The sequence below is a fragment of the Phragmites australis genome, chromosome 18, assembly GCF_958298935.1.
Source record: "Phragmites australis chromosome 18, lpPhrAust1.1, whole genome shotgun sequence".
In the NCBI taxonomy this organism is placed as follows: domain Eukaryota; kingdom Viridiplantae; phylum Streptophyta; class Magnoliopsida; order Poales; family Poaceae; genus Phragmites; species Phragmites australis.
In genome coordinates, this window is record NC_084938.1 from 24,654,406 (window position 1) to 24,668,516 (window position 14,111).

At 45.7% G+C, this 14,111-nt stretch overlaps 2 protein-coding genes across 5 annotated transcripts; both read right to left on the reverse strand.

The window, feature by feature from the left end:
* Positions 1-33: 33 nt before the first annotated feature.
* On the reverse strand, positions 34-4,758 carry LOC133898957 (agamous-like MADS-box protein AGL66). Its single transcript, XM_062339797.1, has 11 exons — positions 4,006-4,758; positions 3,854-3,907; positions 3,720-3,738; positions 3,569-3,630; positions 1,801-1,828; positions 1,644-1,705; positions 1,475-1,574; positions 1,293-1,349; positions 972-1,120; positions 720-891; positions 34-632 (listed from the first exon to the last, which is right to left on the reverse strand). Exons 1-11 carry the CDS (start codon positions 4,194-4,196, stop codon positions 504-506), a joined length of 1,023 nt encoding a protein of 340 aa, XP_062195781.1. The 5' UTR covers positions 4,197-4,758; the 3' UTR covers positions 34-503.
* A 1,852-nt stretch (positions 4,759-6,610) lies between these two features.
* Positions 6,611-10,274, reverse strand: LOC133899637 (E3 ubiquitin-protein ligase RGLG5-like). Of its 4 annotated transcripts, XM_062340663.1 has the most exons (13): positions 10,103-10,232; positions 9,941-9,990; positions 9,631-9,786; positions 8,794-8,878; positions 8,544-8,684; positions 8,351-8,464; positions 8,171-8,268; positions 7,961-8,040; positions 7,734-7,839; positions 7,520-7,647; positions 7,244-7,409; positions 7,091-7,147; positions 6,611-6,997 (listed from the first exon to the last, which is right to left on the reverse strand). In XM_062340663.1, exons 3-13 carry the CDS (start codon positions 9,760-9,762, stop codon positions 6,917-6,919), a joined length of 1,188 nt encoding a protein of 395 aa, XP_062196647.1. In that variant the 5' UTR covers positions 9,763-9,786; positions 9,941-9,990; positions 10,103-10,232; the 3' UTR covers positions 6,611-6,916. The 4 variants fall into 4 exon arrangements, with proteins under 4 accessions (XP_062196647.1, XP_062196645.1, XP_062196646.1 ...); XM_062340661.1 differs by lacking the exon at positions 9,941-9,990 and having other exon boundaries at positions 10,103-10,274; XM_062340662.1 differs by lacking the exon at positions 10,103-10,232 and having other exon boundaries at positions 9,941-10,096.
* Between the last annotated feature and the right edge of the window lie 3,837 nt (positions 10,275-14,111).

The following is a 14,111-nucleotide window of genomic DNA, read 5'->3' on the forward strand; positions in this document are numbered from 1 at the left end:
AAAAGGAGAAAAAGGCGCACCCCGACTGTTCCGTTTTGAAATAAAGCCAGGTTTGGGGTTAATTCATGGCTAAGGAACCTATCTGTGCTGACAGAAACCGACTGGACATCTAACAGGAAGGAACATTCTTGATCATTCCATGACCTTAGTTTTGTAGTGCCCTTCTTTGTCAGAAACGAAAAAAGCTGACGCCGCACTGCACATCTTTACATGGATGGATCTTCCTTCGATGGGAGAACAGAGCACCATGCCATCTCTCCGTTCTTCAGGCGGTCTCCAGATTCGTCCGTTGGTAGGAAAGAATCGTCTAGTCATCTGTATCATTGTAACTTCTGCGAACGATTCGCGTCCTGATTTCGTGAGACTTTATGAACAGATTCTGCGTCACCTTGCTTTCATTCTTGTGAGCACAGGTGCGCACTAGCTATGAAATTATTCTCTTGTGATTCTGATATGTTCTACTACTATGTTGTAAGTACTGCTGGTGAGTTCGTCGGGTCAGCTCAGGCGACGTTGGGCGTGCCGGTCTCGTCGCTGGGCACGTAGGAGCAGCTCGCCGACGCCTCCACCTGCTCCTGCGCCAGCATCCCCTCCTGCATCGGAAGGAACTGATCGTCCGGCCCCAGGCAGTGCTGCAGCGCCAGCAACAAGCACATCACGGTCAGCTCGTCGTCGTGGCGTCACCGGGCGTGGACTGGACGGATGCATGGGTGGCTCACCGTCATGAGAGGGAATGGCGTGGCGGGGATGAGCGTGGAGAGCAGCTCGGTGCAGGTGTACGCCTCCCGCCACGCCTCTGCGTCGCACTCGCCGCCGGCGCTGGGACCGGCCGCGCACGGGTCGCCGTGCAGCCCGGGCACCTGGGACGTGGCGTCGTACACGTCCTGGTCCCTGAAACAAAAAGGAGAACTCCACGTAATGCGCGTGCTTGGCGGCGCACGCTGCTCGGGTGCGTCAGGTCAGCCACGTACCTGAGGTAGATCAACGGGTCCGATGCGTCGAACATCTGATGGCCGGGGTCTGACCCCCCGCCGGCGGCCCACAGCGCGGCGTCGCCGGCGAACGTGCCCATGCCTTCCGCCTGGTCCGGGTTCACGTGCAGCTGCGCCCCATTTGACCCCTGCAATGCATTCATTCATGTGTAAAATTTACACGCTCCCATGCATAGATGATCCGAGAACCTATTTAGCAACGAGAATCCACAGAAGAAGAAAAAATTAACATCTGATGAGTCCGACAAGAAGAACTCCTGCGTTCAAACGGGGCCGGATACTGAAAGTCTCGGTAAATACCTCCATCCCAGGCGCTGTCGGATCGAAGGGCGCCATGTGATTGCTCAACAAACAGTTCTGCAAATTCGTTAGGTGACGGTTAGTTCAGTACCACTGCTATTTCTGTCAGCTAAGCAAGGCAAGTTCCACTGGCAATTCACGAGCAGTCGTCTCTTTCCGGTGTGCGTCGCTGCGTACATTACCTTCCTTTCGACGACGCGAGTGAGCACGTCCATGAGGAACTTCTCGCACCAGTCGATCTCGCTCGTGGAGCCGAACGCGGCAAGGTCTGGCTCGAACAGCCTGCGGCAACACAGACAGAATCCGTGATTGCTCAGTTTCACAAGTTTTCACTATGGTTAGTTCACCGACCTTAGCCGTTCCTCGGCGACCTGCAGCTGCTGCTGCGAAGCGTAAATCTCCTGCTGAATCTCCTGCGACGCATCGAGAATCAGTACCGTTGGTTGAGATGCACCAAGGAATGTAGGTGTCAACCCTTCAGATCATAAGCTCCGGACTCGATCCTCACCTCGATATTTTCATTCAGTGCCCCCGGGCTGCAAGTTTGGTCCAACAATTAAACGCGATTAAGATGTGAGGTGAGTTGTGACCTCAATATTTTCAGATAAAATCGAGTATGTGTGTGCGAAATGCAGAAAGATGAATATATCATGATAATTGTGGATTGTATTACACGAACCCTTCCCCATGACTTAGATCGTAATGCAATCTTAGGATAAGATCGAATTGTATTAGATAAATTACAGTCAATTTTAATCAATTGTATCTTACCATTACAGTCGGATATACTCTAATATCCCCTAACCGTACCGTGAGCATCGCAAACGCTCAGACTAGATTGGAAGCCAACGAAATCGCTCAAGTGAATGATAACCCTTTTGTTGCCGAGGTAACCGCACGTGAAGCTGTGGGCGCAAGGAGGCATCATGGAGCTAGGGTGCAAGAATGCACCTAGGTAGTAGATGGGGACGTGTTTGAGGGGAGGAGGTCGATGTCAAAGGTGATGGTGTTGAAGTCATCGAAGACGAGACACCCCACTGGGTTTGCCAGGCCTGGGGATATGTCGGGGACGAATGCACACATCAATGTTGCCACTACTAGATGTGCGAAAAAAGGAACCATCACGAACTGTGTGCCAGTTTCAAATGGACTAATAGAGGACCTCCAAGACAGTTGCAACGCACAGAGCGACAAAAGGGATGTACTAGCGAAGTCCGCGGTTGTCAAAGTAGATGAAGTATAGTCAGTGAAGAGATCGTGTCTCTAACGACAAGGTTGTGGTGGATGAAGACTGAAGGTGTGGCGATTCTGGTAGCCTTGAGAAGTGTGGCAGCAGCAACCTTGTTTGTGGTGATGCGAGACTTCATGCTCACGGATAATGGACCGATGACAATGATCTAGCTTGATGATGACGTGGAGATGGGGCACTCAGAAGGCTATGGAGAAGGGTTCGTGTCGACGAGCATACCTCGTCACACTGCAGCATAATCGGAGGGAGAGGAAATGCCAGAGGTCGAGGGTGAGGTGGTGAAATTCATAGCCGAGTAGCGTCAACGAGTCAGCAGAGCAACACAAACCGATCTACGATAAAAAAAAAATAGCAAAACCCTTATCTAAAGATGATAAAAAAAAACTCTACTTAACAGCCAATCAGATGATTGGCAACACAACTAAACTACGGGTTGAACAGCTTCCGAGAGAGATCATGGATATCATATCATCTCCTAGGGACGGCACAACGGTGGCTTAGGAACGTCGCCGACTCAATACCATGTAGAAAGATGCATATATTATGATAATTATGGATTGTATTATTCGATCTTACAATAATAGTTGAATATACTCTAACAAGAAACCTGAATTAGCATGGACAACCAGGGAGGAAAGTAAATTTGTAAATTGGTGTAGGGAAAAGAAGAGATAGGACTGTCAAGTGCTGGGTGTTGGACTGCCTAATGGGGCCAGGTGCTCAACGCCGAGTCTTTAAAAAGGGGAAACAGACAAGCAGCTGGGATTATCGAAGAACAGAAGAACAGAACGCCATGGCGTCCGGCTCCATTCCTCCCCAAATGCTTCCTCTACCCCAAACTCTGATTCTCTAGTCCCAATCTCTTGATTATCCCAGTCTAATTGCTTATCCCCAATCTTTGCTTCCTTTTTCCCCAATTTGTATCCCAAATTATTGTGTATCCGGTGTGGATTTGCTACTTAGCGTCTCGTACTCGGTGTTGATTTGTGATTGATCGAGCGGGTATGTGACAAGGACATGTACTTACTTGGCTAGCTGTGTCGCCATGTCGCCCTCCCGTTTGAGCCGCTGGAGCATGCTGATGAGATACTGCACTGAGTTGTTGTTACGTGATGAATTCCTTTGGTAAAAGAAGAGGAAGAAAAATACAGGATGAGGCAGCGTCGATGTCTTCTTACCTCTCGATTTTGGATGGCTCTGCAATGATCAGAAAGGCCAAAGAAACGAGCAAGATGAGTCGCATTGCGGCAACAATCCATGAATCTAGTGACAAAATGCATGGTACGAATGTGTGAGAAATTTGAAGACTCACTCTCCCCTATCGTGCTCCGAGAGGTTCATGTACCGAAGGATCACGTCCTCCACCCTGAACAGCAGAGAGCCAAGAATCAGAGATGCACTTGATTCCACGCACCCTGAACAGCAGCAGATTCAGGAACGGAAGATCGATGCGTGCGCGCGTACCCGCAGTATCCGGAGAAGTGGCTGAGGCGGCTGGAGGGCGATGGCGAGAACATGAGGAGCGCGATGTCGATGTCGCAGAGGACGCAGAGCTCGTAGGCCTTCTTGATGAGCCCGTTCCGGCGCTTGGAGAAGGTCACCTGCCGGTTCGTGTTGTTCTCGATCCTCCTGATCGGCAGCTTCACGCGCCCCATCGCGACGAACGGGCCGGCGGAGGACGGCGACCGGTGCACGAACTGGAAGCCTCGGAGCAACGAAGCCAATAGCGATCGAGAGAAATAGGGCTCGAACGGCAGCGGAGGTGACGAGAGGCTGGGAAGTGTTCGGTCGGGGCAGGCAGGAGCGAAACGTGGTCAGGTCTCATGCGGGATCGGAGCGGGCGGGCGGGAGCGCTCGTCGGAGCGGGAATGGCGGGGGTGCAACTGAAGACGAAGTGAACGAGATATCGCGTGTGTTTTCCCAGCGGAAAAATAAGAAGTTTTCTTAGCGCCGCACTCTTATAAAAGCACCTTTCAGGCGCCCATGTGAACACCGACGAGGTTAGAGAAAGAGTTAGGTTTAAAGTTTACCAGTGACTCAAGGGATAAAGGAAGTTTACCAGTGACTCAAGGGCTAAAGGAAGGCTGGGTGACGGTCAGACCGATAAAGAGGTTATAGTGTGATGGTACGATAAGACGGTGGTGGTATCGTCGGAGCTACAGATGGTGGATGAGGTTGATAGTGTGAGAACTCAAAATGAATTAGTTAGTGTAGCGATGAGCGATGGCGGTGGGGATATTGGTGGCGCAAAGATAAACAATAAAAGATATAAAATATGATAGAAGAAACAAATAGGGGTTGAAGATAATGTTTTGCGCGTTGAATGGAGATCCAATGATCCTAAGACCTCCTCCCTTTCACAGCAGTGAAGCCTTGACTTCACTCTGGGTCACATCCACCTGAGGTATGCTATATGCATCGCAATCTTTTCGTGTTTCCTTCCCCGTTTCCATCTCCGCCTTTAGTTGAACGAAAATAATTCTCCTTCGATTCCAGCCGAGTGCATTGCATGTAGATGGTGGATGTAGAGCGGTTCTCTTCTTTTGTAGAAATAGAGAGCGAAATGACAAGCTCGTCAACCAAAACACAGGCAGTCTCAAATCTCATCGGCGGATGTGCCACAGCCGCACGGGCGTCCCGCGCCAGCCTGGGCCGGCTTTGTCGCCGGAAGCGAACGAGGACGCGGCGTACCAACAGCTCGCCTCCGCCTCTCCCGCTCCGCAGCGCGGCCTCGGAGGCGACGGGTTCACCGACTGTCCCCCGCGCGGCCAAGGAGAAAAGATATCTCGGCTGATCTGGCCTGCATGTTCCTGAATCCTATACCCGACAACCCCTGACCTGTAAGCCAGTGAAGGAATCGTCCGCTATCCAGCCGAGCGAGCTCCCTGTCCACAGCGCCTAGCGTTTGGCCGCTTGCCCGAGCCAAGCATCGGCGAAACTACAGCTAGGCGCACTGTACCAGCTGCCGGAGGAGCCACAGGCTCAGAGGCCGCTCGGCTGGCAGCTCGAGTTACAGGTAGCCTGACGGTCAAAAGCCGGAGGTGAGGAGGGGCGGGCAGGCCAGGCCAGGCCAGCATCATCCACAGCTGCCATCTGTTGGCCGCGTCCGGTGCACGAGGCCCTGTGACGAGCTGGCTGCTCGAGCAAGATGGCCAAGGGTGCCAACCCATTCGTTCACATGGATGTATGGCTATTGCACCGTGTCCTCCTCCCTCCTATGTGTCTTCCTTGCCTCGCACCTTTGTTTCTACCATCATACAGCAAGAGACCTCCTCGCATTTCTGCTTTGAGCAATGCTGAAACCTCTGGTGTCATGGCGTGTGCCTCATTTGGGAAGTCAAGGTATGCCCTGTCCTGACAGTCCTGTATCTTCTGCGCCCCCGTACTTTCTTGAGCAGTTTCAGTTCCTTCAAAAAGAAAAGGAAAGAATCGAGCTGTTTCAGTTCGTAACTGTCGTTCAGCAGATGCGCTGCTTCACCATGGATTCTGGAAGAGAACCATGTAAACAAGATGAGCTTGATGGTTAATGCTGCCTGGCTCCCTGAATGCCATCTGAGAGGCAACGCCACTGTGGCTGGCGTGCCTCCTGGTTGGCATTGAGGGAGTCATGCAGGCTCACCGAGCTCAGCACGGCTTCGTGAACAAGAACAATTACGGTTCCAGCTGCCATCTCGATCAGGTACGCCCGTTGTTCGTTGTTGTAATTTTATTGCAGAATCAGATCTGGTGCTGTCCGCATCAGCCAGCATGGTTCGTGCGTGTGCGTGTGCGTGTGCGTGTCACTGGGATAAAACACTATCATGCTGATGTTACATACACCGTATTGGTAGCCATCTTCTTCCGCTCCTTACGGAGCTGATTCGTGAATTCACACCGAATTTCTGACAAGCAGTTCATAGTTTTCAGGACTTTTGGATCGAGACCTTTGCTCCAGATAATTGCTTATAAAACTTCAGTGCAGCAAGTCAGCAGCTATACTGGTTGACACACAGACGTACGGCACATCACGATGACCTCTGCTTCACCTGTGAGATGACAGTACAACACACCAATCTATGGAATGCGACACTTTGCTCAAACATACAATGATTGCTAACATAAATCACTCGCACCTCAAAAACCATTGCGAGTGGTATGAATGTACGCTTATAGAATACCACATTATTTGGCATGGATCATTTCTTCTGCTAATGACTGTATGCTATAACATCTCGAAAGAAGAAAAGAATTGTATCCCATAACCAGACACCAGTAGTAAGTTTGAGCACCAACACTACGACCCTGTATTTACAGTGTGCTTGCTTTCAAAACCACCTATTTAATAATGTCAAAGGTTTTATTGTGATGGTGATTGTACATGAGCTTCTCAAGGGCTTCAGTAAAGCTTGATTCTTGTGGAGATCTCCCTTTGGCACAGGGGGCAAACCTTCAGATTCTTCCCGCATTCAGAGCACGTCTGCATGCCAAGGCATTATCGGTTATAGGTTCATAGATGATGATGGACCATCTTAAAGAAATTTTAGGATGCATTTTCAATTCACTCTGATACCTGATGCCCACACCCAAAAGCAAGGTTCTTTGCTTGACTCCAGCAGATTGGACAAGTCTGAAGAACAGGAGTTCAGCATGGGATAAAAGCGTGAAACATACAATTGGAACGTCGGTCTTCATTGTTTCAAAGACACTGACACATCGCACGTACCTGTTGATCACCTACATCACTGTCATGTTGAGGCGCTGATGCAGTTTTTGGTACTGATCCATAGCTAGTAGATTCGGTCTGTTTGACTGCGGTGCATCCAGAGTACTGTCGCCGATCACTGACAGGAGGAGGTACCACTGGTTGATGTGAAAATCCTCTTCGTCTTCTACCAAAAAGAAAAGGAAAAGAAAACAATTGATATCACTGCTACAAAAAGACAAGGGATCTAAATCTCCAGAAATGAGTGTGGTTTTGAGTACTAGGTAAGTAAAATACCCAAGAAGCTGGAGGTTCATTGCTGCTTTGAACTGTGCTGGAATCTCCATCAGTGCTGAAAGAGCAAATTCTGCCTCTTTTTTGCTGGTATTTATAGGTCTTAACATGATCTCTGTGAAGTTCACAAACTGCATTGCACCAGCATTAATTAATCTTTCTCATAATTGACATAAATATGCATGCCATCGTATCAGAGATTGACAAGAGAATTTACCTGGAAATTATCGAATGCACGAGAAGGTATGTTGTCGTCGAATTTCCTCATCATGTCCCATGGTCCATCACCAACTCCAACAAGCACAATCGATAGCGGGTAGTCACTGCAACAATGCAGTATTTATGTTGAAATATTTGATCTCAGCATGGCAAATTAGCAATGCACTAGTTGATATGATAATAAGAACAGTCTTAATCACAGAACTAAATCAGGTATATGGTTACCTAGCCTTCACAATGGCATCGATAGTCTCCCTTTCCTGTGGGCTCAACTGTCCATTGCCCGTTTCAACACTGCGTGTGACCTGGCAAATTTGAAATGAAATCATAACTAGAGCAGTACATGTTGTAAGCTGTAATCCAGCAGACAGGAAATTGTGATACAAACAATTTGTCTAGCCCTAAAAGAAATGGGTTAATAGCACAAGAAAAAACCTGTCCATCTGCTATTATAAGCAGGACATGGTACTGGCCACCACTACTATCCACAATTCCAATAGCAGTCTCAATCATTGGTGCAAATGAAGTTGGACCTGTTGAGAGTAACCAAAACATATCAGCTAAATAAACCTTATATGCTATATTTAAATCTTAAAACCAAAATGATGCACCAACCAGCCAAACGAAGATGTGGAACAATTTCTCTGTATCGACCAAGTGCTTGTTCAAAGCCATCACACGGTTGGTTATCAGGATAGAAGCTAAATACCTTCTGATCATGAGTAGTTGCTGTAATATGAAATTTAAACTGTTAATAAATGCAGTATTGTGTAAAAAGATTTTCGAGTCAAAGCATGTTAGAACTGACCATCACCGAATCCAAAGCATGGTATCAGGTTGTCCTCATCAAATCGAGCGAGGGTTCTCCCTATGATGGATATAGCTTGCTCATATGGGTTTGGAATGTCTCCCGTTGCGTGCAAGCTCCGGTTGTTGAAGGACAATTTGCCTGCTTACAAACAGTAATCATAAGTTCTTTTCAAAGAAAGAAAAAAGAAAATTTGAAAGCACTCTAGTGGACGTTCACAAAGTAATGAGATGATAAGGCTCAAACGAACCTGTCCATTCATTGGACTTCGTGAAATCAATTCCAACAATCAGATTTGAGGACTCCAGACCAGCATGTGCAAGAGCATCAGTAACCTAGATTAATAAAGGGAGGACAGCAAGATAACATTCCAAAAGGCTCAGTATAACTAAATGGAACCATAAATCAGAGTAACAAAAGAAAAATCCGATTCGTTTGAACCACATGGTAGAAGGCATTCAAAAAGATAATTCCATTGGTAAGAAACCAGGCTTAGTAACACTATGCATACTGGACATTCCAAAAACAACTGGGTCTGTATCAGACTTACGCGTCCACAGTTTTATGTGGGACAAAAACACATTCGACAATAACTTAATATCAATAATTACAGATTTACTTGAAGGATCAAGACACTTGCAAGCCTTCGCACATTTAAGAATTATCAAAGATAAGCAGGACACCAACTTTGGCAGCACACAGACAATATAAAATTCACATGCAGAGAAATATGGATGCTCTTGATTTTTAACCCAATAAGCAGGACACCGACTTTGGCAACACATAAATAATCTAAAATTCTTCATGCATTGAAGTATGGATGCTCTTAATTCTTAGCCCAATAAACACAATGAAGTAATCAACTTCCAGTCCACTAGAGCATCAAGATTCAACAAGACTAGATCAAATCGCATCTCATGCACGCCAGCACTACTCCCACCCACATTGAATCAAACAACAAGGTCGATCCATACATACCACCGTCCACCGTACGATGCAGCAATTCTTTTTTCAAAGAACCGTACTACGCAGCAAGAACATGCGAAAATGCAAGGAGCATGTATAAACATAAACCGATCAACTTCACCTGCTCCAGGGTGTGGTAATCGTCGCCGAATTTGGCGTACCGATTGTTCCCACCTCTCGGCGCGGCGTGGTTGTGGTTGTAGTCGTACGGCCGCCGCCCCGACGGATTCTCCTTGGAGAAGAACGATCCCATGGCCTCCTCCTTCCCAATCGATCTCTGAACAACGAAGCAACCACACAGCGGCACAGCCAGAAACCCACAAAAAATTAGCAATCTTTCGAGACCAGAAAACGAGCAAGAAACAATCTTTGGAGACCACGTGGCAAGAGAAAGAAAGAAAGAAAAGATAGGGTTTAACAAGGCCGCGCACCAAGACCTGGGAGAAGAAAGAATCCCCTCGATCGCAAGAACAGATGAGAACTGAGGAGGAGGAGGAAGATCAGAGCAACCAACCGCCTAAATAAGCAGACCAAAACCTAGATAGAAATAGATAATAAATAGGCAGGTAAATCCTGGAGATATATCCACCCACATTGCGCGGAACTCTTGGCGGAGGAGGAAACCGCTGCGGGAGCGAGAAGCCCAACTGAATTCCGGCGGCGGGATTGTGAAAACGAGCGGAGCGATCGAAACACTCGAGTTCCATTCTGGGGACGCGAGCGGCGAGCCTTGCCGAGATAGGCAGGTTGCTTCCTGGGCTCGGATTTGGGCCGCCGGGAGTTTCGCGGGTGGGCCCTGAACCACTAAATCCGGCAATCGGGACCCAACTGTCAGGGAGTACCCAACGAACTCCCCAGCTCGACCCCGTTTCCCGGACGTTCCGAGCGATATATTCAACTATATTCTTTCTATTTCGTTTCTTTTTCAATTTTCCTCTGCGTTTTTATTTTCTTTATTTTTTATCATCTCTAACTATTTACTTTTGAAAGAAATTCGTAAAACAAAAGGAAAGAATCCTGTTATAAAGAGAATGATCTTAAAAATATCTTCGTGACAAGAATTATAAAGAAAAACCGTTAGAGCGTTAAAAGAAACTAAAATATTTTTATGAAAGAATTTTAGTCTTTGACGGGAATCTTTGGAGATGATCTAATATTGGTTAGGATAGTTAGTGGAGTTTGTTGTACATTTATTTAGTAAGGATTAAAATTTATATTTACTTATGATGTGTTTTATTAAGATTAAATTTTTCAATAATAAATGATATACTTATCAATGCTGAGAAATTTAACGATAGTAAACTCTAATATCATTGACTGCTGACAATAGATATACTAAACATACGAGGCCAACCAAAACAACGATCAAAATCTTGAACCAACTCAATCTAACAAAACTAACCTGATAGTTCAGGACCCAGGGACCTACGCATTCGTGCGCTGGAACCATGAGCTACCAGCAGTTCATTTCCCGTGCTGCACTTACGTCTTAATGATCAGATTACAGGTGGTGATTATTGCCATCTCCATCGCGTCTGCATCGCCGGTACGTAATCCACTGCGGCCTTGACAACACATCACGAGCTCCCAGCCATGGTCTGGTCCACGTCGCACAGATGTCAGTGCTGCAGCCATTGCCTACCGGCCACGGCGTGTTCCGTGGCAAGTTGGGACGAAGACTATGGTTGCCTAATTTTGTTAGATATGTGTTTAGTTTAACATTATAAATATGGTTTGTTAATTTTTTTAACCCTCTATTCTGTATGTCATACTCATTTTGGTGCTAAACTTTTTCATAAGTGTGGCGTTTATTTTTTTACCATACTTTTTATAGTAGCCACATTTTATCTAACCTTAATTATGATATAGTTAGTCACCAACCAAACCGGAAGAATGAACGGTAGGGAGGCAAATGAAAGGCACGCAGACTGTTGGATCTGAGCATGGTTGGTTGTGGATCAACTTAAGTTAGTGCAGTCCCGTGCAGTTGGAGCAGGGGATCAGTGTCATGTGATAATCAGGCATGCAAATTTACGAGTCTAATAATTCTCGCTAAATACAAGCTACTACCCTTTTCATTTTTCAACAAGGATGTTTTCTCTGACACTTTTCTTTTCTGAACAATGAGCAGGAGAACTCTGAGACACTGCTGAGAACAGAAACCAGGTGAGAGCTACCATGCTCTGAACAACGTTGGGCCAATGGCCAGCAAAATCAAGGACTTCCTCTGATCAAAATTCCAGCGATTCAGCAGCCTGATTATCGAATGCGATGTAGACACAGGGAAAAACAATCCGGTGGAAAACCTGCGAAGGGCAGGTGCAGGCCCAATTATGAATCACCATGTCATTTTCCGGGACATGAGTTGTAGGCTGCAGGCCTGCACATCTGTCCCTCGTTATCTGCCACATGAGCACTCATCTCTTGACAAAAAATAAATAACCATCACTAGATTGTTATCACAAAATAAATAATATTTAGGTTAGCACCTCTTAGATTACTGTCAGTAGTCCAAGCGATGGCTGCTGCGGTATAGGAGGACCGTGTTTCTGTCATGTGGACATGTAAATGTCCAGCTCCTGGATCTGTTCAGTTGAGCACAAAATACAGGCACTTGGTACGTACTGTTCCCGGACAGAGATGGAAGCAGAGTCATGAAACTTCTGTGCATTCCAGGGATCGCAAATCAAGGGACGGTTGGATTTAGAAATGGACGGCTCAGATCAAGCGCTCGTGTGCAGTTGCATGCTGCCAAGTTGCAATTGCCGCGCAACGCGTACGTCGCTGCAGCCAATGCACGGTGAACACGGCAAAAAACTGGAGGTTGGGCCACCAGGTCACTGCCCTGACAAAGTTAGTTGCACCATCTGATCCGAATCTTTGTCTCCACTCACCAACTTGCCCCTTTTTTGGTCATCTTACTACGCACCATCAAGCGAATTGACCAGTAATTCTAGTCATCCACTGACCTCCAAGCATGACTGGCCAATACTTCTAAGATACATCCAACGGAATGCACTTGCGGGTTTTATTGGTTACACGTGTAGTAGGATTTTGGCCTAGCAGCGGATGCCTATAATTTTAAGAAGTGTGTTTAATTGTCTGTATTATTTTAATTTGATTTAGTAGATATAAATATATATTTGTAATCTGGTTCGATAGATGTAAATTTCTTCATCTATTTATATAGACAAATTTATTTGTCAATATCATAAAATTACCTTCATGTAAACAATCAATTATAATCTTGATTCTTACATCCACTCATATGACATTAGATTTGATCAACCAAACAGAAACTCAATTTGATCTATCTAGATAGATACAATCAATTAAACACTCTTTTTTTAAATAAATATAACTCTAATCAACCTATTTCTATTTAATTTGAATATACAATACTTACGAGCAAAACTCTCGTATAGACAACTAATCATGCCATTGATTTCTGTAGCAGACCTAGGTACCTGGGATACTCTGTTAGACGATGAACCGAATCAGGAATCAGTCGTAGAGTTAGGCATGCAGCAAACACTTGTTTCTAAATCGTATGAAACGTGAGCGACTAGGTTATAGTGACTATAGTACAATGGAGTGTAGGAAACGAACGAAAGGTAATATGATTTGATTTAGGGGGCAACAGATATTCATTAGAGAGACTGTGTAGGAGTAACAATCCATTGGATCCATGCTCATAAATGAAACCTATTGCTTGGAGGTGTCGAACGGTTTAACCGTCAGCCATAATTTATTGTCAAAATTGGCACGGTTTTGTTTTGACTCTTCGCTCTAGATGATTAGGGTACGAGTGATTCTGTTTCTCTAGTTCATGTCGGGTCGGAACACATGAATTTTACAGAATTTTCACATGAACATTTCGGTTTTTACATGCTATAGGGATTGAGATTTGAGAGCGATTCCTAGACTCCGAACGAGTTTGAAGAGTAATCTGCAGGTTAGTCATCGAAGTAGTCCCATAATCTTCTCTGTCTAAGTATACTTGTACTATTAAGGTTCTATTTGTTTCTTATTCAAATTATGAATTCTAGCCCTAAAAACAAATATAAAAAACAAACAATTATAATCTAAAAGTTTATTCTCAGAATCCACATATAAAATTATACTGCGAAATCTCACAATCTACAATCTAATGAAATTTATACACAGAATTTAGATTATGACAATCTACAGTAAAAACAGAGCTTAAATATGCTTATAGATTCTAGCCCAAAAGTAAAAATAAAAAACAGACATGAGTAACTCAAATTATATTATAAAATCTCACAATACACAATCATATATAAATAGCTTTCATAAATACTACATCCTAAACTGAATTCTCGTATAAAGCTAAAACAAAGAGACGTGAGTGCTACTTAAAAATATTTCGGTTGATCGACGACGTTTGCTATTGCAGTACACAAGCCGCCACATCGGCGCAGCCAGAGAGAATCAAAGATCCCAACTTGGGCCCACCGATTACTTGTCATCTTGGGACGTGGGGGTGGTTCAGAGGGAGAATCCAGGAGGCAACAGCGCGGGGGCCCCACGTAGAATCGTGCAGATACTTTCCTCGTCCACTGGGGATCTCCATAGAGCATA